Source organism: Hypomesus transpacificus, unplaced genomic scaffold (genome assembly GCF_021917145.1).
Source record: "Hypomesus transpacificus isolate Combined female unplaced genomic scaffold, fHypTra1 scaffold_160, whole genome shotgun sequence".
Classification (NCBI taxonomy): domain Eukaryota; kingdom Metazoa; phylum Chordata; class Actinopteri; order Osmeriformes; family Osmeridae; genus Hypomesus; species Hypomesus transpacificus.
In genome coordinates, this window is record NW_025813725.1 from 156126 (window position 1) to 180913 (window position 24788).

Genomic DNA, 24788 nt, shown 5'->3' on the forward strand with positions numbered 1-24788 from the left:
GAAAAAAAATAGGTAATCTCATCAAACGGTTCCTTTTTTTATCTATCTTACCTTCTCTTTACTTGGTAATGTTTGTGTCCGGTTAAAGGTGTCTCCTCCATTAATACTGATCAACTCCCCATCTACAGGTGGAAACGGTGCAGGGAATACTACCACGTCACTCTTCAGTGTGTCTGAGCTGAAACACACGTCATACTGCTGAGTAGATTTAGAGTACGACCAGCTCCCGTCAGGGTGTGTGGTGATTATTGGGGGGCTGTATCCGTTGAAAGTGCCCTCTGTCCTGTGGCATTTTACAGCTATTAAACTGATGAGGCTCAGTAGAAAGACCACTGATACTGAGGCAATGGCGATCAGCAAATACAGGTTTAAATCAGAGAAGATGTCCTCCTTTAGAGGTACATGTTTGAATTGAGTCTGGATTTCACCTGTGCTTTCAACCACCACTACATCAATAGACACCGTTGCTGACAGTGAGGGCTCTCCGTTATCAGAAACCAACACCACCAACGGGTGAGTTTTCAGGTCATTGTCACTCATTCTCCTCTTAGTCCGTATTTCCCCAGTGCTTGTTCCAATGCGGAAGAGGTTGGTTCCTTTGGGCTCAGATATTTGATAAGAAAGCAGCGCATTGTAGCCAGAGTCTGCGTCTACAGCCCTGATCTTGGCCACAAAGTTGCCCGCTTCAGCAGAGTAGGGAATGTTCTCAGAGTTAACAGAGCCGTGCTCAGCGTAGGGTGGGAGAATCCCGGGACTGTTGTCATTTTCATCCAGGATATAAACGTTCACGGTGACGTTGCTGCTGAGCGGAGGAACACCAGAGTCTGTGGCCTGAACTTTAAATTGGAAAGTTTTTAACTCTTCATAGTTAAAAGACTGCAGGCTGATAATGTCACCGGTTTCTGAGTTTATATTGACAGCTGAAGACATTTCAAAGCTTTTAGAAGAACTGTCCACTGAGTAAATTATCTTTGCGTTTTCATCGAGGTCGGGGTCAAAAGCCGTTAAGGTATAAACCACAGCTCCGACTGGACTGTTCTCTCTAACATAAACATTAACCATCTGTTCTGAGAAATGTGGCATATTGTCATTGACATCTGAAACGTGTACAGTAATAACGCTGGTGCTGGAGAGAGGTGGGGTCCCTTCATCTGCAGCTGTAATGGTGACGTTATACTGAGAAACATTCTCTCTGTCTAGGGAATCATCTACCACTAAAGAATAATAATTTTTATAATTGGACTTCAGTTTAAAGGGAGTAGTACCACGTAGCTTACAGTTTGTTATACCACTATTCCCTCCATCTTTGTCTGTCACTGTGACCAAAGCAACCACTGTTCCTATCTCAGCATTCTCTTTTACTGGGCTCATGAGTGACGTCACTGATATTTCTGGGGCATTGTCATTTATGTCAATAACTTCAACTAATATTTTAGAATACCCACTGCGGGGTGAATGTCCCTGGTCAGTTGCTTGTACACGTAGTTCATAGGCTGCGTTGTCCTCGTGATCTAAATAAGAGTTTACGGTAATTGCACCACTTTTTGAATCAATTGAGAATTTGTCAGCAGCATTCCCACCACGCTTCATAAAACTATAAATAATGTCAGCGTTCTGACCCTCGTCTTCATCTGTTGCTTCCAGCGTTAAAATGTTCATACCTATAACAACATTTTCTTTCACACTAATCTTATAAAGTGTTTTGCTAAATGTTGGCGTGTTATCATTGACATCTACAACGTTAACAACAATTTGTAAAGTTCCTGATCTCGGAGGTTTTCCACCATCTACCGCGGTCAGAGTTAGCTTTATAATAGGCTGTTTCTCTCTGTCTAAGGGTTTTTGCAGCATTAACTCAGCAGACACACTCTGGTCTCCTCCGCTCTGCACATCTAGGGAGAAATGTTCATTCGGACTCAGCTTGTAGCTCTTTACCGAGTTACTGCCCGTGTCTGCGTCAATTGCTGTAGGTAGAGGGTACCTATCCCCCGCGGACGTCGACTCTGATATGTTGAAAATATGATATTGTTCAAGAAATGCTGGTGCATTATCATTAATATCTAAAATTGGCACTTCAATACGACGGAGAAGCATGGGGTTACTCAGTATAGCCTCAACGTTTAATACACACTTTACCGTATTTGGACAAAGTTCCTCTCGGTCTATTCTTTCGTTAACGTACACAATTCCCGTTTTCAAATTCGCCTCAAAATATCTCTTATTGTGGCTCGAAACAATGCGAATATTCCGAGATTCCAGTTCATGTACGTTTAGGTTTAAATCCTTCGTGAGATTCCCCACAAACGTGCCTTTGTCCACCTCCTCTGATACGGAGTAAGATATCTGTGCTGCAGACCAGTCAGCTAAACAAAGAACGGCGAAACATTGAATCCAAACGCATTTTCTTTGTCTTCGACAAGCCATCGCTGCTTATAGTGAACAATATAATCCACGATCCATCAAGCCAGAATTTCGAAAATAGTATGTAATGCTATTTTACATTATTGTTAATCGTGCCCTGCTCTCTACATCTCAAAAATCGAGAGTAGCCTATCTCTTAAACCAGCATTGAAAAACAGTGACGAAATACGTTTCTCATTCAGGGAGGTGGAGTTTGAGGGGAAAAAAACTGTGAGGACCACAATGTTTTCCATGGTCTGGAGCGACACCGTGAGTTTGCACGTAAGCCTACTTGAATTTCACATGCAGGAGTTAACGTTATTGTGGTTTATATACTCGAGATGAGTGCACAAAGTAGCGTTGGAAAAACATACAGGCCAACAGAGCTAGATTAGTCTAATAGTCATAGACAAAAAGATATGCAGCCGAAACAGAGGTCCATATATGCTTTATATCACAAGACAGTACAGTCCATGGTGCTGAAGCGCTTATCAGCCTGCTTCAGCACCAAGGACAACGTCACGTCACCGCTTCACACGCAGTCAAAGGCAAAGGCCATCCGAGTTCTATATTACTTGATAAACCCACAATAAATCACAATGTTAAGGACACTAGGACTTCGATCACATCATGTTGACTAACATAGCCTGCTTTACATACCTTTTCTTTGTTGGGTAATGTTTGGGTCCGGTTAAAAGTGTCTCCTTCATTAATACTGATCAACTCTGAATCTACAGGTGGAAACGGTGCAGGAAACACCGCCACGTCACTCTTCAGTGTGTCTGAGTTGAAACACACGTCATACTGCTGAGTTGTTTCAGAGTATGACCAGGTCCCGTCAGGATGTGTGGTGATCATTGGAGGGCTGTATCCGTTGAAAGTGCCCTCTGTCCTGTGGCATTTTACAGCTATTAAACTGATAAGACTCATTAAAAAGATCACTGACACCGAGGCAATGGCGATAAACAAATACAGGTTTAAATCAGAGAAACTTTCATCCGTTACTGGCACATGTCTGAATTGAGTCTGGATTTCACCTGTGCTTTCAACCACCACTACATCAATAGACACCGTCGCTGACAGTGAAGGCTCTCCGTTGTCAGAAACCAACACCACCAACGGGTGAGTTTTCAGGTCATTGTCACTCATTCGCCTCCTAGTCCGTATCTCTCCTGTGCTGGTTCCAATGCGGAAGAGGTTGGTTCCTTTGGGCTCAGAGATTTGATAAGAAAGCAGCGCATTGTAGCCTGAGTCTACATCTACAGCCCTGATCTTGGCCACAAAGTAGCCCGCTTCAGCAGAGTATGGAATGTTTTCAGAGTTAACAGAGCCGTGCTCAGAATAGGGTGCAAGAATTCCGGGACTGTTGTCATTTTCATCCAGGATAAAAACGTTAACGGTGACGTTGCTGCTGAGCGGAGGGACACCAGAGTCTGTGGCCTGAACTTTAAACTGGAACGATTTTAACTCCTCATAGTTAAAAGACTGCAGGCTGACTATTTCTCCAGTCTCTGAGTTCACATTTACAGCAGACATTATTGAGATTATTGTCGAAAAACTGTCCAACAATGAATATGTTATTTTAGCATTTTCATGCAGATCTGGATCCAAAGCAGTCATTGTGTTTATGACAGCTCCAACTGGACTGTTCTCTTTAACATAAACATTAATCAGCGGTTCTGAGAAGCGTGGTGCGTTATCATTGACATCAGACACGTGTACAGTAAAAATGCTGGTGCTGGAGAGCGGTGGAGTGCCTTCATCCGTAGCTGTGATTCTGACGCTATACTGAGAGACACTTTCTCTGTCCAGAGACCCGTCAACAACTAAAGAATAATAGTTCTTATAATTGGACTTCAATTTAAAAGGTACAGGCCCAACTAAGCTACACTTGGTGAGGCCATTCTGTTTTGCGTCCTTGTCTGACACTGTCACCAAAGCGACCACTGTGCCTATCTCAGAATCCTCTTTTACTGGGCTCATGAGTGACGTCACCGTGATTTCAGGGGCATTGTCGTTAACATCTACGAGATCAACTAAAATTTTACAATATGTTTTCCTTGATGAATGTCCGCGATCCATGGCCTCTGCTCTGATTTCATAAGCAGCCGTCTCTTCGTAATCTAAATTAACCTTAACTGTTATCACGCCGGTTTCTGGATGGATAGCAAATGCATCCGCATTTCTTGAACCACCTCGCCCTACCAGAGAATACACAATCTCGCCATTTATACCTTCGTCAAGGTCTGTAGCGGTCAGCCGTAATATTTGTGTTCCTAATGAAACATTTTCAGGAACACTAACCTTGTAAAGCGGCTTGCTAAACGTAGGCACATTGTCATTAACATCTTCTACATATATAGTGATCTGTAAAGTCCCTGTTCTATGAGGTTTTCCTCCATCTAGAGCAGTCAAAATGAGCTGAATCACCGGCTGTTTCTCTCTGTCCAGAGCTTTTTGTAACACTAACTCGGCAGACAGACTTTGCTCTCCCCCGCTTTGTATATCCAATGTGAAATGTTCATTTGGGCTCAGATTGTAGCTTTTGATGGCGTTAGTTCCAGTATCTGCGTCGTTTGCTATCGGCAGAGGATACCTTTCACCAGGGTATGCAGCTTCAGTTATATTCAGTAAGTGTAGTTCTTCTAGGAAATATGGAGTGTTATCATTTATGTCTAAAATATTAACTTCAATGCGACTGAGATGCATAGGATTGTTTAATATTGCCTCAATGTTTAACGAGCACTTTACCGTGTTCGGACAGAGCTCCTCTCTGTCTATCCTCTCGTTGACGTAAACTATTCCAGTTTTTAAATCCGCATCAAAGTATGTTTTACTGTGTCCAGAAACGATCCTAAGACTCCTAGAATCCAGTTCCTGTAAGTTAAGATTTAAATCCTTTGCAAGATTCCCCACGAATGTCCCTTTGTCAACCTCCTCCGATACGGAGTAGGATATCTGCGCTGCAGACCAGTCAGCTAAACAAAGCAGCGCGACGCAAGGAATGAACACACTTGCTCTTTGTCTTTGACGACCCATTGCTGTTGAAAACAACACGAATCCAGACAGGGATAATTTATCCATTCAGTATACAACATTCAGTTTTTTTCAGACATTGTCTACACAAGCCATTCCTTATCCTTTGTGTAAGGCTCCTAGTCACAAAGGCAGTGTGACCAGTGACGTTTTATATTTCCAAGAGGTGGAGTCAGAAAACCAGTGAACAAATTCACTCGGGCGGTCTGCTGCGACACCATGTGTTGTATTTTTCATGCTTTTCTTAATGCTCTATTTTATAATTATGTGTTGCATGAACTGGTGGACGTTTATTTGTCTTCTTATTTTTTTCACGTGAACTAAGGGCCCCAAACTGAGGAAATGTCAATATAATGGAAACCTTACGATTAAGGCATTTCACATGCAAGTAGACAACATTTGCTGTAGAAAACACGTGTAAATATTGAAAGAGCTTTAGAAAATTAAGGCCTCCTAACTGGAAAGAAAGAACAATCTACAGGTGTTGCCCTCAAGTAAAAAAATAAAATAATGATACAAATACAACTACGGTCAAAGATGAAAGCAAAAACAAAAGCTAAAAAATGAAAAAAAAAAGTTTAGATGTTTAAATCACGTTATAGTGTAACTATATATATGTATATATATATATATATATATATATATATATATACATATATATAGTATTTACATCATTAAAGTTTCATATATATATGAAACTTTAATGATGTAAATACTATTATTCAACAATTGATTCATACTATTTAGTCATATAGGCCAAAAAGTAGGCTACATATAAAAACTACATCAACATCAGTAATACAGATACTACTGCACTCAGTTTAGCCAATTATTCTTACCTTATCTGTGTTGGGTAATGTCTGAGTCCGGTTAAAAGTGTCTCCTTCGTTAATACTGATCAACTCCGCATCTACAGGCGGAAACTGCGCAGGGAATACGACTACGTCACTCTTCAGTGTGTCTGAGCTGAAACATACGTCATACTGCTGAGTAGATTTAGAGTACGACCAGCTCCCATCAGGGTGTGTGGTGATCATTGGAGGGCTGTATCTGTTGAAACTGCCCTCAGTCCTGTGGCATTTTACAGCTATTAAACTGATGAGACTCAAAACAAAGCTCACTGACACCGAGGCAATGGCGATCAGCAAATAAAGGTTTAAATCAGAAAAGCTCTCCTCCTTTAGAGGTACATGTTTGAATTGAGTCTGGATTTCACCTGTGCCTTCAACCACCACTACATCAATAGACACCGTGGCTGACAGTGAAGGCTCTCCGTTATCAGAAACCAACACCACCAACGGGTGAGTTTTCAGGTCATTGTCACTCATTCTCCTCTTAGTCCTTATTTCCCCTGTGCTTGTTCCGATTCGGAATAGGTTGGTTCCCTTGGGCTCAGATATGTGATAAGAAAGCAGCGCATTGTAGCCAGAGTCTGCGTCTACAGCCCTGATCTTGGCCACAAAGTAGCCCGCTTCAGCAAAGTAGGGAATGTTTTCAGAGTTAACAGAGTCGTGCTCAGAGTAGGGCGCGAGAATCCCAGGATGGTTGTCATTTTCATCCAGGATAAAAACGTTCAGGGTGACGTTGCTGCTGAGCGGAGGGACACCAGAATCTGTGGCCTGAACTTTAAACTGGAACGTTTTTAACTCTTCATAGTTAAAAGACTGCAGGCTGACTATTTCTCCAGTCTCAGAGTTTACATTTACAGCAGACGTAATTGACATGCTTTTCGATAAACGGTTAACTAATGAATAAGTTATTTGAGCATTTTCATCCATATCTGGATCTAATGTTGTTATTGTGTATAAAACAGCTCCAACTGGACTGTTTTCTGTAACATAACAATTAATCACGGGACCCGAGAACCGTGGAGCGTTGTCATTGACATCTGAAACGTGTACAGTAATAACGCTGGTGCTGGAGAGAGGCGGAGTCCCTTCATCTGTAGCTGTAATGGTGACGTTATACTGAGAAACACTCTCTCTGTCAAGAGGCCCGTCAACAACTAACGAATAATCGTTTTTGTAATTATATTTTAGCTTAAATGGTACAGATCCTAAAAGTTTACAGTTGGTTATGCCATTATTTCCTCCATCTGCGTCTGTAACAGTGATTAAAGCAACAACTGTCCCTATCTCAGCATCTTCTTTCACTGGGTTAATTAAAGAAGTAATTGATATTTCTGGAGAGTTGTCATTGACGTCCATTATTTCGACTAACAGTTTACCATGTGCACTATGGGGTGAGATTCCCTGGTCTGTTGCCTGGACTCTGATTTCATATGCAGGAGTTTCCTCATAATCCAAATTACCTTTAACAGTAATTTCACCAGTGTCAGGATTAATATCAAACATGTCCGAGGGATTCACTTTACCACGTTTGATAAAGGAATATACAATCTTACTGTTCTCTCCCTCGTCCAAGTCAGTCGCATTCAATATAATAACTGTTGTTCCAATCGAGATATTTTCACTAACACGGACCTTATACAGTGGTTTCCCAAATGTGGGTGAGTTATCATTTATATCCATTACGTTAACATGGATCTGTAAAGTGCCTGATCTTTGAGGTTTTCCTCCATCTACAGCGTTCAAAATGAGCTTAATCACTGACTGTTTCTCTCTGTCTAAAGCTTTCTGTAGCACTAACTCAGCAGACACACTCTGGTCTCCTCCGCTCTGTACATCTAGGGAGAAATGTTCATTTGGGCTCAGCTTGTAGCTCTTTACCGAGTTACTGCCCGTGTCTGCGTCGATTGCTATCGGTAGCAAATATCGCTGGCCAGGCGATGATGATTCAGAAATATTAAACGTGTACAACCTTTCATCAAATGACGGTGCATTATCATTTACATCTAAAATGTTTACCTCAATACGATGGAGCTGCACAGGATAACTCAATATGGCCTGTATATTTAAAGAACACTTTACCGTATGCGGACAAAGCTGCTCTCTGTCTATCCGCTCGACAACATAGAGAAATCCCGTTCTCACATTTACATCGAAATAGTTCTTGCTATATCCTGAAACAATACGAAGACCCCTGGACTCCAGTTCCTGGACGTTAAGGTTTAAATCCTTCGTGAGATTCCCCACAGAAGTGCCTCTATCCACCTCTTCTGACACGGAGTAAGATATTTGCGCTGCAGACCAGTCAGCTAAACAAAGCAACGCGACACACTGAATCCAAACGCATTCTCTTTGTCTTCGACGAGCCATAATTGCTCTTGATGAACGCTGATATCCAAAATTGTCATTCAGGAACAACATGTGTTATTATCTAGTTTTGCAAACTGCGACTTAATCTACGTTCAACCAACACGAGTGTTGCACTACAAGAAGCATATCGGAATAATGTTTGTCTCTACTCCTCCAGGAAGGAGGAGTCATGAAACAGCGTCAAACACGTTAAATCCGGTGGTCTTCAGCGACATCGTGTGATGGTTCACTCAAAACTATAATATGTTAAACTTGAAAACATACGTTGGCCTCCGTGTCGATACAACAACACACAATAACCAGAGTATTACAAGAGTAAACAGTTACAGTCAATTATATCTTACATATGTTTGCTTTAAACTGATAGTAAAAGTTGGCTACTAAACTTGAATGTGAAAGAAAGGTCACAAAAGTATTGATTATAATACGTTTTTTATTCACCAAACTTTAGACTTGAAAAGCGAAAACAGAACATATGTTCAGCGTCATGAACAGCACCAAAGACGCTACCATGGACAGCGCAAAATATTTTTCAATGCCGCGTGCACATAACTGTAAGGTTGGTCTACTGCAAACCAAAAGCATTCTTTAACTTCTGAGAGATCAAACGAAAACTGTAAGTTTATAAGTCAAAGAACCGATGCAAGTAGCATGTACTTTACTTTAGGCATGTAAACTATTTTATCTTACCTTTTCTGTGTTGGGTAATGTCTGAGTTCGGTTAAAAGTGTCTCCTTCGTTAATACTGATCAACTCTGCATCCACAGGCGGAAACGGTGCAGGAAACACCGCTACGTCACTCTTCAATGTATCTGAGCTGAAACACACGTCATACTGCTGAGTAGATTTAGAGCACGACCAGCTTCCGTCAGGGTGTGTGGTGATTATTGGGGGGCTGTATCTATTGAAAGTGCCCTCAGTCCTGAGGCATTTTACAGCTATTAAACTGATGAGGCTCAGTAGAAAGATCACTGACACTGAGGCAATAGCGATCAGCAAATATAGGTGTAAATCAGAGAAGCTCTCCTCCTTTACTGGCACATGTCTGAATTGAGTCTTTATTTCAACTGTGCTTTCAACCACCACTACATCAATAGACACCGTGGCTGACAGTGAGGGCTCTCCGTTGTCCGAAACCAACACCACCAACGGGTGAGTTTTCAGGTCATTGTCACTCATTCTCCTCTTAGTCCGTATTTCTCCAGTGCTTGTTCCGATTCGGAATAGGTTGGTTCCTTTGGGCTCAGAGATGTGATAAGAAAGCAGCGCATTGTAGCCAGAGTCTGCGTCTACAGCCCTGATCTTGGCCACAAAGTAGCCTGCTTCTGCAGAGTAGGGAATGTTCTCAGAGTTAACGGAGCCGTGCTCAGAATACGGTGCGAGAATCCCGGGACTGTTGTCATTTTCATCCAGGATATAAACGTACACGGTGACGTTGCTGCTGAGCGGAGGGACACCAGAATCTGTGGCCTGAACTTTAAACTGGAAAGTTTTTACCTCTTCATAGTTAAAAGACTGCAGGCTGACTATTTCTCCAGTGTCTGAGTTGACATTTACAGCAGACGTAATTGACATGCTTTTCGATAAACGGTTAACTAATGAATACGTTAGTTTTGCATTTTCATCAATATCTGGATCTAAGGCTGTCATTGTGTATACAACAGCTCCAACTGGACTGTTTTCTTTAACATAGCAATTAATCACGGGACCCGAGAACCGTGGAGCGTTGTCATTGACATCTGAAACGTGTACAGTAATAACGCTGGTGCTAGAGAGAGGCGGAGTCCCTTCATCTGTAGCTGTAATGGTGACGTTATACTGAGAAACATTCTCTCTGTCAAGAGGCCCGTCAACAACTAACGAATAATCGTTTTTGTAATTATATTTGAGCTTAAATGGTACAGATCCTACAAGTTTACAGTTAGTAATGCCATTCTTTCCTCCATCTGCGTCTGTAACAGTGATTAAAGCGACCACTGTCTCTATCTCAGCATCTTCTTTTACTGGGTTGGTTAATGACGTCACTGATATTTCTGGAGAGTTGTCATTGACGTCCATTATTTCTACTAACAGTTTACCATGTGCACTACGGGGTATGGTTCCCTGGTCTGTTGCCTGAACTCTGATCTCATATGCAGGAGTTTCCTCATAATTCAAATTACCTTTAACAGTAATTTCGCCAGTGTCAGGATTAATATCAAACATGTCCGAGGGATTCACTTTACCACGTTTGATAAAGGAATATACAATCTTACCGTTCTCTCCCTCGTCCAAGTCAGTCGCATTCAATATAATAACTGTTGTTCCAAATTCGATATTTTCACTGACACGGACCTTATACAGTGGTTTGCTAAATGTTGGCGTGTTATCATTGACATCTATAACGTTAACAACAATCTGTAAAGTGCCTGATCTCGGAGGCTTTCCTCCATCTACAGCGGTCAAAATGAGTTTAATCACTGCCTGTTTCTCTCTGTCTAAAGCTTTCTCCAGAACTAACTCAGCAGAAACACTCTGCTCTCCTCCGCTCTGTACATCCAGAGAAAAATGTTCATTCGGGCTCAGCATGTAGCTCTTTACCGAGTTATTGCCCGTGTCTGCATCAATTGCTATCGGTATTAGATATCGCTCGCCCGGAGATAATGATTCAGAAATATTAAAAGTGTACAACTTTTCATCAAATGACGGTGCATTATCGTTTACATCTAAAATGTTTACCTCTATGCGATGGAGCTGCACCGGATTACTCAATATGGCCTGTATATTTAAAGAACACTTTACCGTATTCGGACAAAGCTGCTCTCTGTCTATCCGCTCGACAACATAGAACAATCCCGTTCTCACATTTACATCGAAATAGCTCTTGCTGTATCCTGAAACAATACGAAGACCCCTGGACTCCAGTTCATGGACGTTAAGGTTTAAATCCTTCGTGAGGTACCCCACAAAAGTGCCTTTGTCCACCTCCTCTGATACGGAGTAATATATCTGCGCTGCAGACCAGTCAGCTAAACAAAGCAAAGCGACACACTGAATCCAAACGCATTCTCTTTGTCTTCGACGAACCATAACTGCTCCTGATCAATGCTAGTATCCAAAAGTGTCATTCAGGAACAAAATGTGTAATGATCCAGTTTTGCAAACTGCGACTTCATCTCCGTTCAATCAACGTACGAGTGTTACTCTACACGAAGCATACCGGAATAATGTTTTTTTCTTCTCCTCCAGGAAGGAGGAGTCATGAAACAGCGTCAAACAAGTTCATTCCTGTGGTCTTCAGCGACATCGTGTGATGGTTCACTCAAAGGTATGCCATGTTAAACCTAAAGAAATACGTAGGCCTCCGTGTCGATACGGAAACACATATGGTGTATGGCAAGAGTATACAGTTAGGCAGTTATAGCTTACGTATGTTTGCTTAAAACGTATGGTGAAGGTAGGCTACTAGACTTGAGTCTGAAAGAAAGGTCACAAAAGTATTGAATATAAGACGTTTTTAAAAGCCAAACTGTAGACTTGAAAAGCGAAAACAAAACATATGTTCAGAATCAGCACCATGGACAGCACCAGAGACACCATCCTGGACAGCGCAAAATGCTTTTCAATACAGAGTGTGTATAACTTTAAAGTTGGTCCCAACAGCCTTCTTTAACTTCTGAGAGACCAAACGAAAACTATAAGTGTATAAGTCAAAGAACCGATGCAAGTAGCATATACTTTACTTTAATATTGGGCTGTAAAACAATGTTATCTTACCTTTTCTTTGTTGGGTAATGTCTGAGTCCGGTTAAAAGTGTCTCCTTCGTTAATACTGATCAACTCCGCATCCACAGGCGGAAACGGTGCAGGGAACACCATTACATCACTTTTCAATGTGTCTGAACTGAAACACACGTCATACTGCTGAGTAGATTTAGAGTACGACCAGCTTCCATCAGGGTGTGTGGTGATCATTGGGTGGCTGTATCTGTTGAAACTGTCTTCTGTCTTGTGGCATTTTACAGCTATTAGACTTATGAGGCTCAGTAGAAATATGACTGACACAGAGGCAATGGCGATCAGCAAATACAGGTTTAAATCAGAGAAGCTCTCCTCCTTTTGAGGTACATGTCTGAATTGAGTCTTGACTTCTCCTGTGTTTTCAACCACCACTACATCAATAGACACCGTCGCTGACAGTGAAGGCTCTCCGTTGTCAGAAACCAACACCACCAACGGGTGAGTTTTCAGGTCATTGTCACTCATTCTCCTCATAGTCCGTATCTCTCCTGTGCTGGTTCCGATGCGGAAGAGGTTGGTTCCCTTGGGCTCAGAGATGTGATAAGAAAGCAGCGCATTGTAGCCAGAGTCTGCGTCTACAGCCCTGATCTTGGCCACAAAGTAGCCCGCTTCAGCAGAGTAGGGAATGTTCTCAGAGTTAACAGAGCCGTGCTCAGAGTAGGGCGCGAGAATCCCGGGACTGTTGTCATTGTCATCCAGGATATAAACGTTCACAGTGACGTTGCTGCTGAGAGCAGGAACACCAGAGTCTCTGGCCTGAACTTTAAACTGGAACGTTTTTAACTCTTCATAGTTAAAAGACTGCAGGCTCACTATCTCTCCTGTCTCTGAGTTTATTTTCACCATCGTAGACAACGGTAAAGAGTTAATGTCCGTAAATGAGTAGCTCAACTGACAATTTTCACCGACGTCATAATCTAAAGCAGACACTGTTTGAATGACATTTCCAACAGGGCTGTTCTCTTTAACGTAAACATTGATCGCGGCTTCTGAGAAGCGTGGCGTGTTGTCATTGACATCAGAAACGTGTACAGTAATAACGCTGGTGCTGGAGAGAGAAGGGGTTCCTTCATCTGTAGCCGTGATGGTGACGTTATATTTGGCGACGCTCTCTCTGTCAAGAAAACCGTCTACTACTAAAGAATAATAGTTCTTATAGTTTGTTTCCAATTTAAAGGGGACTTTGTTGCTTATATCACACTTCACAATCCCGTTTTTGCCTCCATCTATGTCGAGGACAGACACCAGTGCTATGGCAGTGCCTAATTTGGCGTCCTCCTTTACTCTGTCTAAAAGTGACGTCACAGTAATTACTGGGGCATTGTCGTTTTGATCCAATACTTCTATCAGTAGTTTTGAATGAGAGGTCATCGGGGGTGTTGCTCCGTCATGTACTTGTACACGGACCTCAAAAGCACTATTTTTTTCATGGTCAATTATTCCTTTAACCGTTAACACGCCCGTAATCGGATCTACATGGAAAAGATCCAAAAGACTATCTTGGTCTTTTTGTCTAAGAGAGTAGGTGATTTTACCATTAATGCCTTCATCTGCGTCTGTTGCATTCAACGTGATTATTGTCGTGCCTATGGCAATATTTTCAGACACACGGGTTTTGTACAAAGGATTGCTAAAGACTGGAGCGTTATCGTTTATGTCTAAAACATTAATAATGATATTTGATTTGCCAGACCTGGGAGGATTCCCTCCGTCTACAGCCGTGAGTGTGAGCTGGATAACAGACTGTTTCTCTCGGTCTAAAGGTTTCTGTAGAACTAACTCAGCAGAAGCACTCTCACGTCCCTTATGGACTGCCAGAGAAAAAAAATCATTGTTACTCAGTGTATATGTATTTAATCCATTCTTACCATAGTCCGCATCATTAGCCTCTGAAAGAGGGAATCTCGCTCCAGGTAAAGTGTTTTCGGTTATGTCTACGACTTGAGATATTGCACTAAAAGACGGACCATTGTCATTTACATCTAAAATAGTTATTTCAACGCGGTAAAGCTTCAATGGATCGTTTATAACGGCCTCCACACTTACAGTGCACGTCGGAGCCTTTGCACACAGCTCTTCTCTGTCCATTCTCTCGTTCACAAAGAGAACACCAGTCTTTAGATTTACCTCAAAATATGTTCTTTTGGTCCCAGTAACAATATGAAACCTACGATATTCCAGTTCTTGTACGTTTACGTTCAGATCCTTGGCGATATTTCCAACAGCAGTCCCGGGGTTTACCTCCTCTGAGACGGAGTAGGAAAGCTGTCCGCTCACCGCTTCCAGGTAACACGCCAGTAGCACGAGCACCAAATGTGCCACAATAGAGCTTCGTCTAGTCGGTAAAGACATAATAACATCCAACGCTAGCCGAGTTTACACCCACTGTATATCCTCCGTCGAAGTGCGAAGAATTAAAGAACACATCCAGCTACATCCAAACCAGTTGTTTTTCTGCAGCATGAACTCTGATCGGGGCTCAACCATCCTCCCTCTTCTTGCGTCTCTTTGTAACAAAGCCCTGAGATACACAATCCCCGTCTAATACTGGGAGGGGCCTAGAATTTCCTTACAGAAATGTTCAATTCTACGGTCAACACTGTCTCCTCCAGGTGAAAAATATAATACATGGCTCTAGTCAGGAGATTGTTTCCCCAATAATAATCGTAAGGATTAAGTTTCACCCAATACCAAATAATAATAATAATAAAAAATGTAAAATAAAGACGGATAACTGGTGCAGATACATGAAATATTATAAATTCATACTGATTTCCATGGTGATCCTTTAGCACAATCTAACCTCAGACCGGACTGAGGTTCTACCCAAATACGATGAAAAGAGAGGCCGGACACAAATTATGAACTATTAAATCATCAAATTAAAAAAACATAGGTGACCTGTATTTGCCCAAGTTCATGTGCTATTAAAACATACACTGCATCAGTTTGAAATCGTGTTTCCGTTCAGTACAATAGATAGTGCGGTTGTCAAATACTTTGACAGTGAGGAAAAATAAAGTATCAAAATGAATAGGCCTACAATGCAATATCATAATCTGTACTAAAGTGAGTAGACAGGTTTCACTCTTACCTTTTCTTTGTTGGGTAATGTCTGAGTCCGGTTAAAAGTGTCTCCTCCGTTAATACTGATCAACTCCCCATCTACAGGCGGAAGCGGTGCAGGGAACACTACTACGTCACTCTTCAGTGTGTCTGAGTTGAAACACACGTCATACTGCTGAGTAGATTTAGAGTACGACCAGCTCCCGTCAGGGTGTGTGGTGATCATTGGAGGACTGTATCCGTTGAAAGTTCCCTCTGTCTTGTGGCATTTTACAGCTATTAGACTGATGAGACTCAATAGAAAAATCACTGACACCGAGGCAATGGCGATCAGCAAATACAGGTTTAAATCAGAGAAGCTCTCCTCTGTTAGAGGTACATGTCTGAATTGAGTCTTGATTTCACCTGTGCTTTCGACCACCACTACATCAACAGACACCGTCGCTGACAGTGAAGGCTCTCCGTTATCAGAAACCAACACCAACAACGGGTGAGTTTTCAGGTCATTGTCACTCATTCTCCTCTTAGTCCGGATCTCTCCTGTGCTGGTTCCGATGCGGAATAGGTTGGTCCCCTTGGGTTCGGAGATGTGATAAGAAAGTAGCGCATTGTAGCCAGAGTCTGCGTCTACAGCCCTGATCTTGGCCACAAAGTAACCCGCTTCAGCAGAGTAGGGAATGTTTTCACTGTTAACAGAGCCGTGCTCAGAATAGGGCGCGAGAATCCCGGGACTGTTGTCATTTTCATCCAGGATATAAACGTTCACGGTGACGTTGCTGCTGAGCTTAGGGACACCAGAGTCTGTAGCCTGAACTTTAAACTGGAAAGTTTTTAACTCTTCATAATTAAACGATTTCAGGCTGACTATGTCTCCAGTCTCTGCGTTTATTTTCACCATCGTAGACAACGGTAACGAACTGCTCTTATTGTCCACAAATGAATAGCTCACCTGTCCATTTTCATTAACGTCATCATCTATTGTTGACACTGTTTTAATGATTGTGCTGATAGGGCTGTTCTCTTTTACATATACATTGATAACGGGTTCTAAGAAGCGTGGCACATTGTCATTGACATCAGAAACGTGTACAGTAATAATGCTGGTGCTGGAGAGAGGCGGGCTCCCTTCATCTGTAGCTGTAATGGTGACGTTATACTGAGAAACACTCTCTCTGTCCAGAGGTCCGTCTATGACCAAAGAATAATAGTTTTTATAGTTTGTCTCCAATTTAAATGGAACTCTATTGGCTACAAAACACGTCACCATGCCGTTTTTGCCTCCGTCTTTATCGAGGACCGACACTAACGCTATGGCAGTGCCCAAATTGGCGTCCTCTTTCACCGTGTCTACTAGTGACGTCACAGTGATCTCTGGGGCATTGTCGTTGAGATCCATTACTTCTACCAGGACTTTACAATGCGCTGCCATCGGGGGCTGGCCTTTGTCGGTGGCCTGAGCACGGATCTCAAACGCTTTGTGTTCCTCAAAGTCAATATTGCCTTTTACTATCAATATGCCTGTTACTGGGTCTATTTCGAATGCTTCCAGGATTTGGTCTTGCTCTTTTGTACTTAAAGTGTATACTATCTCTTTGTTCGTTCCTTCATCAGCGTCTTTCGCATTCAGAATCATGACTGTGGTTCCAATCGGAACATTTTCGAAAATGTGAGTCTTATACAAGGCTTTGTCAAACACTGGTGAGTTATCGTTATTGTCTAAAACATTAATAATTATTTCTGACGTTCCCTTTTTAGGGGGTGTTCCTCCATCTTCAGCAGTTAAAGTAAGCTTTAATACAGGCTGTTTCTCTCGGTCTAATATTTTCTGCAACACTAAGTCAGCAGAAACACTATTTCCTCCTTTATGTACAGCTAAGATGAAATGTTCATTTGAACTGAGCGTATAAGTGTTTATTCCATTCTTACCTACATCAGCGTCGTAGGCCGATAGCAGGGGAAATCTCATTCCAGGTAAAGTGTTCTCAGCGACGTCAATATTTTGTGATTTAGTAATAAAGGACGGGTTATGGTCATTAACATCTAAAACGTTAACTTCCAAACGGAAGAGCTTTAAAGGGTTGTTGATAACGGCCTCTACACTGACTGTACATGTGGGAACCTTTGCACAAAGCTCCTCTCGATCTATCCTCTCGTTCACGTAGAGGAAACCGGTCTTTAGATTCACGTCAAAGTATTTTTTCTGTGACCCAGTAACAATCTGAAATCTACGGGATTCCAAGGCTTGCACATTGAGATTTAAATCCTTAGCGATATTTCCAACAGCCGTCCCCGGGTTTACCTCCTCCGAGACGGAGTAGGAGAGCTGTCCGCACACCGCTTCCCAGTAACACTCCAGCAGCACGAGCACAACATACGTCCCAATAGAGCTTCGGCCCGTCGGTAAAGACATAATTCCGTCCAACATGAACAATGCGTGGATCCACTGAAAAAATAGTGCTCAAAAAGCCATAACAAAGAATAAGAGTAACGTATGTCCAGATCGATCAAATGTTTACATTACATACGGTCTGATCAGAGCCCGACTCTCCTCCTTCGTCCTACGTCTCTTTGTAACAAAGCCCTGAAACACATCATCACCGTCTGGAACTGGGAGGAGCCTTCACTTTCAACATAGAACTTCTCAATATTACGGTCAACACTGTCACCTCGCGGTGAAATAATCAAACAGTATAAAAACAAAGCATAGTTATTGGATAAGAAGTGTTCTGACTTCCGTTTTCTACCTAACACAGTGACTATTTGGCTAAATATGGAGCAACAACATGTAAGAACGTATTCTCTGATTAAAACACAAACTAAAGAGATTGCTTTTCCAAACCAACTTCTTCCAACTTTAACGACAGTTTCAGTGAATGGTGGGTCTGCTTTTCAGCACCCTGGACAGCATATTGTCGTTTTCTACTGTTGACTGTATCAATCTTGCAGGACCACTGGTCACAATCAGAGTTTCTGGATACATCACATAACGCCACGAGTACTTGAATGAGCAAAACACTTAAAAAGGAGAATAAGGAAGACACAGCTGGTATATGGTGATGGGGGAAAGCTTGACTGAAACCAAAAGTTTGTTATTTACTAAAAAATAGATTCAAACACTGCACCAAGCTTACCTTCTCTTTGTTGGGTAATGTTTGGGTCCTGTTAAAAGTGTCTCCTTCGTTAATACTAACCAACTCCCCATCTACAGTTGGAAACGGTGCAGGGAACACGACTACGTCACTCTTGAGTGTGTCTGTGCTGAAACACGCGTCATACTGCTGAGTAGATTTAGAGTACGACCAGGTCCCGTCAGGGTGTGTGGTGATCATTGGAGGGCTGTACCTGTTGAACGTGCCCTCTGTCCTGTGGCATTTTACAGCTATTAGACTGATGAGACTCAGAAGAAAGATCACTGTCACCGAGGCAATGGCAATCAGCAAATAAAGGTTTAAATCAGGGAAGCTCTCCTCCGGTAGAGGTACATGTCTGAATTGAGTCTGGATTTCACCTGTGTTTTCAACCACCACTACATCGATAGACACCGTCGCTGACAGTGAAGGTTCTCCTTTATCAGAAACCAACACCACCATCGGGTGAGTTTTCAGGTCATTGTCACTCATTCTCCTCTTAGTCCGGATCTCTCCTGTGCTGGTTCCGATTCGGAAGAGGTTGGTTCCCTTGGGCTCAGAGATGTGATAAGAAAGCAGCGCATTGTAGCCAGAGTCTGCGTCTACAGCCCTGATCTTGGCCACAAAGTAGCCCGCTTCAGCAGAGTAGGGAATGTTCTCAGAGTTAACAGAGCCGTGCTCAGAGTAGGGCGAGAGAATCCCGGGACTGTTGTCATTTTCATCCAGGATGAAAACGTTCACGGTGACGTTGCTGCTGAGCGGAGGAACACCAGAGTCTGTGACCTGAACTTTAAACTGGAAAGTTTTTAACTCTTCATAATTAAACGATTGCAGGCTGACTATTTCTCCAGTTTCTGAGTTGATATTTACCATCGTAGACAATGGTAGCAAGTTACTATTACTGTCTATAAATGAATAGCTCACGTGTCCATTTTCATTAATGTCATCATCTATACTTGACACTGTTTTAATGATCGTGCCGAAAGGGCTGTTCTCTTTTACATATATATTGATTACGGGTTCTAAGAAGCGTGGCGCGTTGTCGTTGACATCAGAAACGTGTACAGTAATAATGCTGGTGCTGGAGAGAGGCGGGTTCCCTTCATCTGTAGCTGTAATGGTGACATTATACTGAGAAACACTCTCTCTGTCCAGAGGTCCGTCTACCACTAAAGAATAATAGTTATTATAGTTTGTTTCCAATTTAAATGGAATAACACTAGCTACATCACACTTCACTATACCATTTTTCCCTCCGTCTTTATCGAGGACAGACACGAGCGCTATGGCCGTGCCCAACTTGGAATCCTCCTTCACGCTGTCTAATAGTGACGTCACAGTGATCTCTGGGGCATTGTCGTTGAGATCCACTACTTCTACCAGGACTTTACAATGGGCTGCCATCGGAGGCTGACCTTTGTCGCTGGCCTGCACTCGGATCTCAAACGCTTTGTGTTCCTCAAAGTCAATGATCCCTTTCACTGTAATTATGCCAGTATTTGGATCAATTTTAAATGTTTCTAATATATGGTCCTGATCTTTACTACGAAGAGAATACATAATTTCACTGTTCAGTCCATCATCAACATCAGTTGCATTAAGAGTTATCACTGTTGTCCCTATAGGCATATTTTCAAAAAGCCTTGTCTTGTATAAAGGACTACTAAATACTGGAGTGTTATCGTTTATATCCAAAACATTTATACGAATCATGGAAGTCCCAGACTTCGGCGGATTTCCACCATCTATGGCAGTTAGAATTATATGAATCACATGCTGTTTTTCTCGGTCTAACCCTTTCTGTAGCACCAATTCAGCAGTGATGCTATCTCCCCCTTTTTGTGCAGCGAGAGAGAAATATTCGTTGGGACTAAGCATATATGTATTAACTGTGTTCTTTCCGACATCTTTATCAGATGCCTCTGACAAAGCAAATTTTACTCCAGGTAAAGTACTTTCAGCCACGTCTAAAGACTGTGATTTATCATTAAAAGACGGAGCGTTGTCATTTACATCTATAATAAAAATGTCTACACGGTATAGTTTCAGAGGATCGTGTATTACGGCCTCGACACTTATAGCACATTTAAAATCGTTTAAACAAAGCTCCTCTCTGTCTATTCTGTCGTTCACATAGAGAACGCCAGTCTTTAGGTTTACCTCGAAACATTTTCTCTTGGATCCGGTGACAATCTGAAACCTTCGCGTTTCCAAGTCTTGCACATTTAAATTCAGATCCTTGGCGATATTTCCAACAGCAGTCCCGGGATTTACCTCCTCCGAGACGGAGTAGGAGAGCTGTCCGCTCACCGCTTCCCAGTAACACACCAGCAACACGAGCAAAATAAACGTCACAATAGAGCTCCTTTTTTCCAGTAAAGACATAATGTCATCCAGAATGAAAAAAAGATAGATACACTGAGAAAAATAGCACACATACGTACAAAAATGCGGATAAAATATGTCCAGTTCAATCTAATTTTTAGACATTACTTTTGATCGGAGAGGAGCCATCCCTCTATCGTCCTGCATTTCTTTGTAACAAAGCCCCGAGACACATAATCACCCCGGGTAGCGGGGAGGGGCCTCTATATTACAGTGCAACAATCTCAGTTCTACAGTCAACACTGTCGCCTTCTGGTGATTTGCTCATACGACACAGGAAAAAAGCATTTGACTTAAAAAGTAACACGACTTTGGACTTTTATACCTGAAACAGTAAAAAGTAGTTAGCCTATTGACGGGTGCACAACAAGGCTTACTCTGTGAGGAAAAAAAAATACATATATATATTTTTTTCTTTAGTTTTTGTCTGAAAATTATATTAAATTAAACATACATATTAAATATATATATATATATATATATATTTAATATATATATATAATACCACACGTAAAGAAATGAATCATTAACTTTTTAGTTTTGACCTTGCACTTTAATGCAATAGCCCCAGATACAAGCGACAGAATAAATTATGTAGATTAATATGCTGTGTGGAAGACAGTGATCATGTCAACAACTATACTTAAGCTTACATTTCAAGTTTTCAAATAATGCGTCTGTTTTTCAGCACCATGGACAGCGAGCGCACCGGTATCGCTTTGTGTCCGTGAAATTCAAACATCATTGCAAGTAACTTTCCCTCTAAATCTGAGCTGTTTCATATACTGTAATACATCACCCTACTAAGAATATACATATTAAAGCGTAAAATAAGAGGAAAGATTATGGGTGGTGGAAGTGTATAGTGTTACTAATTCCAAAGTTAGCTATATTTGAAGAAAAAGTATTTTAACCTAACAATCAATCTTACCTTTTCTGTGTTGGGTAATGTCTGGGTCCGGTCAAATGTCTCTCCTCCGTTAATACTAATCAACTCTGCATCTACAGGCAGAAGCGGTGCAGGGAACACCACTACGTCACTCTTCAATGTGTCTGAACTGAAACACACGTCATACTGCTGAGTAGATTTAGAGTACGACCAGCTCCCGTCAGGGTGTGTGGTGATCATTTGGGGGCTGTATCTGTTGAAACTGTCTTCTGTCCTGTGGCATTTTATAGCTATTAGACTGATGAGGCTCAGTACAAAGACAACTGATACTGAGGCAATGGCGATCAGCAAATACAGGTTTAAATCAGAGAAGCTCTCCTCCTTTAGAGGTACATGTCTGAATTCAGTCTGGATTTCGCCTGTGGATTCAACCACCACTACATCAATAGACACCGTCGCTGACAGTGAGGGTTCTCCGTTATCAGAAACCAACACCACCATCGGATGAGTTTTCAGGTCAATGTCACTCATTCTCCTCTTAGTCCGGATCTCTCCTGTGCTGGTTCCGATTCGGAAAAGGTTGGTTCCCTTGGGCTCAGAGATGTGATAAGAAAGCAGCGCATTGTAGCCAGAGTCTGCGTCTACAGCCCTGATCTTGGCCACAAAGTAGCCCGCTTCAGCAGAGTAGGGAATGTTTTCAGAGTTAACAGAGCCGTGCTCAGAGTAGGGCGCGAGAATCCCAGGACTGTTGTCATTTTCATCCAGGATATAAACGTTCACAGTGACGTTGCTGCTGAGCGGAGGGACACCAGAGTCTGTAGCCTGAACTTTAAACTGGAACGTTTTTAACTCTTCATAATTAAACGATTGCAGGCTGACTATGTCTCCAGTCTCTGAGTTTATATTTACCATCGTAGACAACTGTAACGAGCTGCTCTTATTGTCCACAAATGAATAGCTGACCTGTCCATTTTCTTTAACGTCATTATCTATACTTGACACAGTTTTAATTACCGTGTCAATAGGGCTGTTCTCCTTTACATATATATTGATAACGGGTTCTAAGAAGCGTGGCGCGTTGTCATTGACATCAGAAACGTGTACAGTAATAATGCTGGTGCTGGAGAGAGGCGGATTCCCTTCATCTGAAGCTGTGATGATGACGCTATAATGAGAAACACTCTCCCTGTCCAGACGTCCGTCTACCACTAAAGAATAATAGTTTTTATAGTTTGTTTCCAGTTTGAATGGAACTTTATTAGTAATATTACAATGCACTATACCGTTTTTGCCTCCATCTTTATCGAGAACAGACACGAGCGCTATGGCAGTGCCTAACTTGGTGTCCTCCTTCACTTGGTCTAATAGTGACGTCACAGTGATCTCGGGGACATTGTCGTTGAGATCCACTACTTCTACCAGGACTTTACAATGCGCTGCCATCGGGGGTTGTCCTTTGTCGCTCGCTTGAGCGTGGATTTCAAAAGCTGGGTTTTCCTCAAAGTCAACATTACCTTTAATGGTAATTGTGCCTGTTTTGGGATCAATTTGAAAAGTTTTTAATATTGTATTCTGACCTTTGCTTCTGAGAGAGTATACTATTTCACTATTTATGCCGTCATCCGCGTCTGTAGCATTGATAGTTATTAACGACGTTCCTATAGGCAGGTTCTCAAATATTTTAGTCTTATACAAAGAACTACTGAATACTGGAGTATTATCATTTATGTCCAACACATGTATTATTATTTCTGATGTCCCAGACTTTGGTGGACTTCCTCCGTCTACAGCTGTGAGAGTGAGACGGATTACCGGCTGTTTCTCTCGGTCTAAAGCTTTTTGCAGCACTAACTCAGCAGACACACTTTGCCCTTTGTGTACCGCTAAAGAGAAATGTTCACTGTTACTAAGCTCATACAAAACAACAGTATTTTTCCCCAAATCCAGGTCAGATGCTTCTAATAGAGCGAATTTCACTCCTGGCAGAGTACTTTCTGCAATGTTTAGGGACTGTACTTTTTCACTAAAAAACGGAGCGTTATCGTTCACATCTAAAATGTTGATTTCTATACGGTAAAGTTTCAATGGCTCATTTATGACGGCCTCCACACTAACAAAGCATTTAGTTGTCTTTCCGCAGAGTTCCTCCCTATCTATCATGTCATTCACATAAAGAACACCAGTCTTTAGATTTACCTCGAAATATTTTTTTTTTGAGCCGGTAACGATCTGAAACCGACGGTATTCTAAATCCTGAACATTGAGATTTAAATCCTTAGCGACATTTCCAACAGCAGTCCCCGGGTTTGCCTCCTCCGATACGGAGTAGGAGAGCTGTCCGCACACCGCTTCCCAGTAACACTCCAGCAGCACGAGCACCAAATGTGCCACAAAACGATTCCTTCTGTGCAGTAAAGACATCATTCCATCCAACTTGAATCCAGGATGGATCCACATCTATAGATTGTAGTCAAATATTCCAGGTATTTGTCAAATTCAACGCCATTTCAAGACGGTTTTCCAGATATCTCTCTCCCTCCCTCTCTGTCGTCCTTCGTCTCTTTGTAACAAAGCACCAAGATGCATCTTCATCCTTTGAAAACGGGAGGGGCCTACATACACCAGATAGTCTAACTTACTACATCAGGTCAACAGTGGCTCCACGTGGCTAAAGCAAGGATGTACTGCTGAAAATATGAGCAATTATTGAACTGACACTTCCTTTATTCAAGGCACACCATATGATGTAACATAACAACACATAATTATGCTGAGTTGGTTGTTTTAAAAATATATGTAATTGTGTGAAGGTAATGCTGTGATTTTGGATCGAATTCGTAGTGTTAGGAAACAATTTCAGCACCATGTGAGGCTACGTTAGATAGG

General features: G+C 42.0%; 7 protein-coding genes across 7 annotated transcripts; all 7 read right to left on the reverse strand.

Moving 5' to 3' along the window:
* Nucleotides 1-42: 42 nt before the first annotated feature.
* LOC124488997 (protocadherin alpha-2-like) lies at nucleotides 43-2424 on the reverse strand. Its single transcript, XM_047051595.1, has one exon. The coding sequence runs from the start codon at nucleotides 2422-2424 to the stop codon at nucleotides 43-45; it is 2382 nt and encodes a 793-aa protein (XP_046907551.1).
* Nucleotides 2425-2994: 570 nt separating this feature from the next.
* Nucleotides 2995-5532, reverse strand: LOC124488998 (protocadherin alpha-2-like). Its single transcript, XM_047051596.1, has one exon. It carries the CDS (start codon nucleotides 5482-5484, stop codon nucleotides 2995-2997), a length of 2490 nt encoding a protein of 829 aa, XP_046907552.1. The 5' UTR covers nucleotides 5485-5532.
* Nucleotides 5533-9335: 3803 nt separating this feature from the next.
* On the reverse strand, nucleotides 9336-11723 carry LOC124488979 (protocadherin alpha-8-like). The gene has a single exon (XM_047051579.1). The coding sequence runs from the start codon at nucleotides 11721-11723 to the stop codon at nucleotides 9336-9338; it is 2388 nt and encodes a 795-aa protein (XP_046907535.1).
* A 678-nt stretch (nucleotides 11724-12401) lies between these two features.
* LOC124488980 (protocadherin alpha-8-like) lies at nucleotides 12402-14912 on the reverse strand. The gene has a single exon (XM_047051580.1). The coding sequence runs from the start codon at nucleotides 14784-14786 to the stop codon at nucleotides 12402-12404; it is 2385 nt and encodes a 794-aa protein (XP_046907536.1). The 5' UTR covers nucleotides 14787-14912.
* Nucleotides 14913-15498: 586 nt separating this feature from the next.
* Nucleotides 15499-18025, reverse strand: LOC124488999 (protocadherin alpha-4-like). Its single transcript, XM_047051597.1, has one exon. The coding sequence runs from the start codon at nucleotides 17923-17925 to the stop codon at nucleotides 15499-15501; it is 2427 nt and encodes an 808-aa protein (XP_046907553.1). The 5' UTR covers nucleotides 17926-18025.
* Nucleotides 18026-18461: 436 nt separating this feature from the next.
* On the reverse strand, nucleotides 18462-21013 carry LOC124489000 (protocadherin alpha-4-like). The gene is made up of 2 exons (XM_047051598.1): nucleotides 18632-21013; nucleotides 18462-18470 (listed from the first exon to the last, which is right to left on the reverse strand). Exons 1-2 carry the CDS (start codon nucleotides 21011-21013, stop codon nucleotides 18462-18464), a joined length of 2391 nt encoding a protein of 796 aa, XP_046907554.1.
* An 883-nt stretch (nucleotides 21014-21896) lies between these two features.
* On the reverse strand, nucleotides 21897-24323 carry LOC124489001 (protocadherin alpha-3-like). Its single transcript, XM_047051599.1, has one exon. The coding sequence runs from the start codon at nucleotides 24321-24323 to the stop codon at nucleotides 21897-21899; it is 2427 nt and encodes an 808-aa protein (XP_046907555.1).
* Nucleotides 24324-24788: the final 465 nt, after the last annotated feature.

Coding starts and splice junctions, on each gene's coding strand:
- LOC124489000 (XM_047051598.1), bottom strand. CDS start 21,013: ATGTCTTTACTGGAAAAAAGGAGCTCTATTGTGACGTTTATTTTGCTC.
- LOC124488979 (XM_047051579.1), bottom strand. CDS start 11,723: ATGGTTCGTCGAAGACAAAGAGAATGCGTTTGGATTCAGTGTGTCGCT.
- LOC124489001 (XM_047051599.1), bottom strand. CDS start 24,323: ATGTCTTTACTGCACAGAAGGAATCGTTTTGTGGCACATTTGGTGCTC.
- LOC124488998 (XM_047051596.1), bottom strand. CDS start 5,484: ATGGATAAATTATCCCTGTCTGGATTCGTGTTGTTTTCAACAGCAATG.
- LOC124488997 (XM_047051595.1), bottom strand. CDS start 2,424: ATGGCTTGTCGAAGACAAAGAAAATGCGTTTGGATTCAATGTTTCGCC.
- LOC124488980 (XM_047051580.1), bottom strand. CDS start 14,786: ATGTCTTTACCGACTAGACGAAGCTCTATTGTGGCACATTTGGTGCTC.
- LOC124488999 (XM_047051597.1), bottom strand. CDS start 17,925: ATGTTGGACGGAATTATGTCTTTACCGACGGGCCGAAGCTCTATTGGG.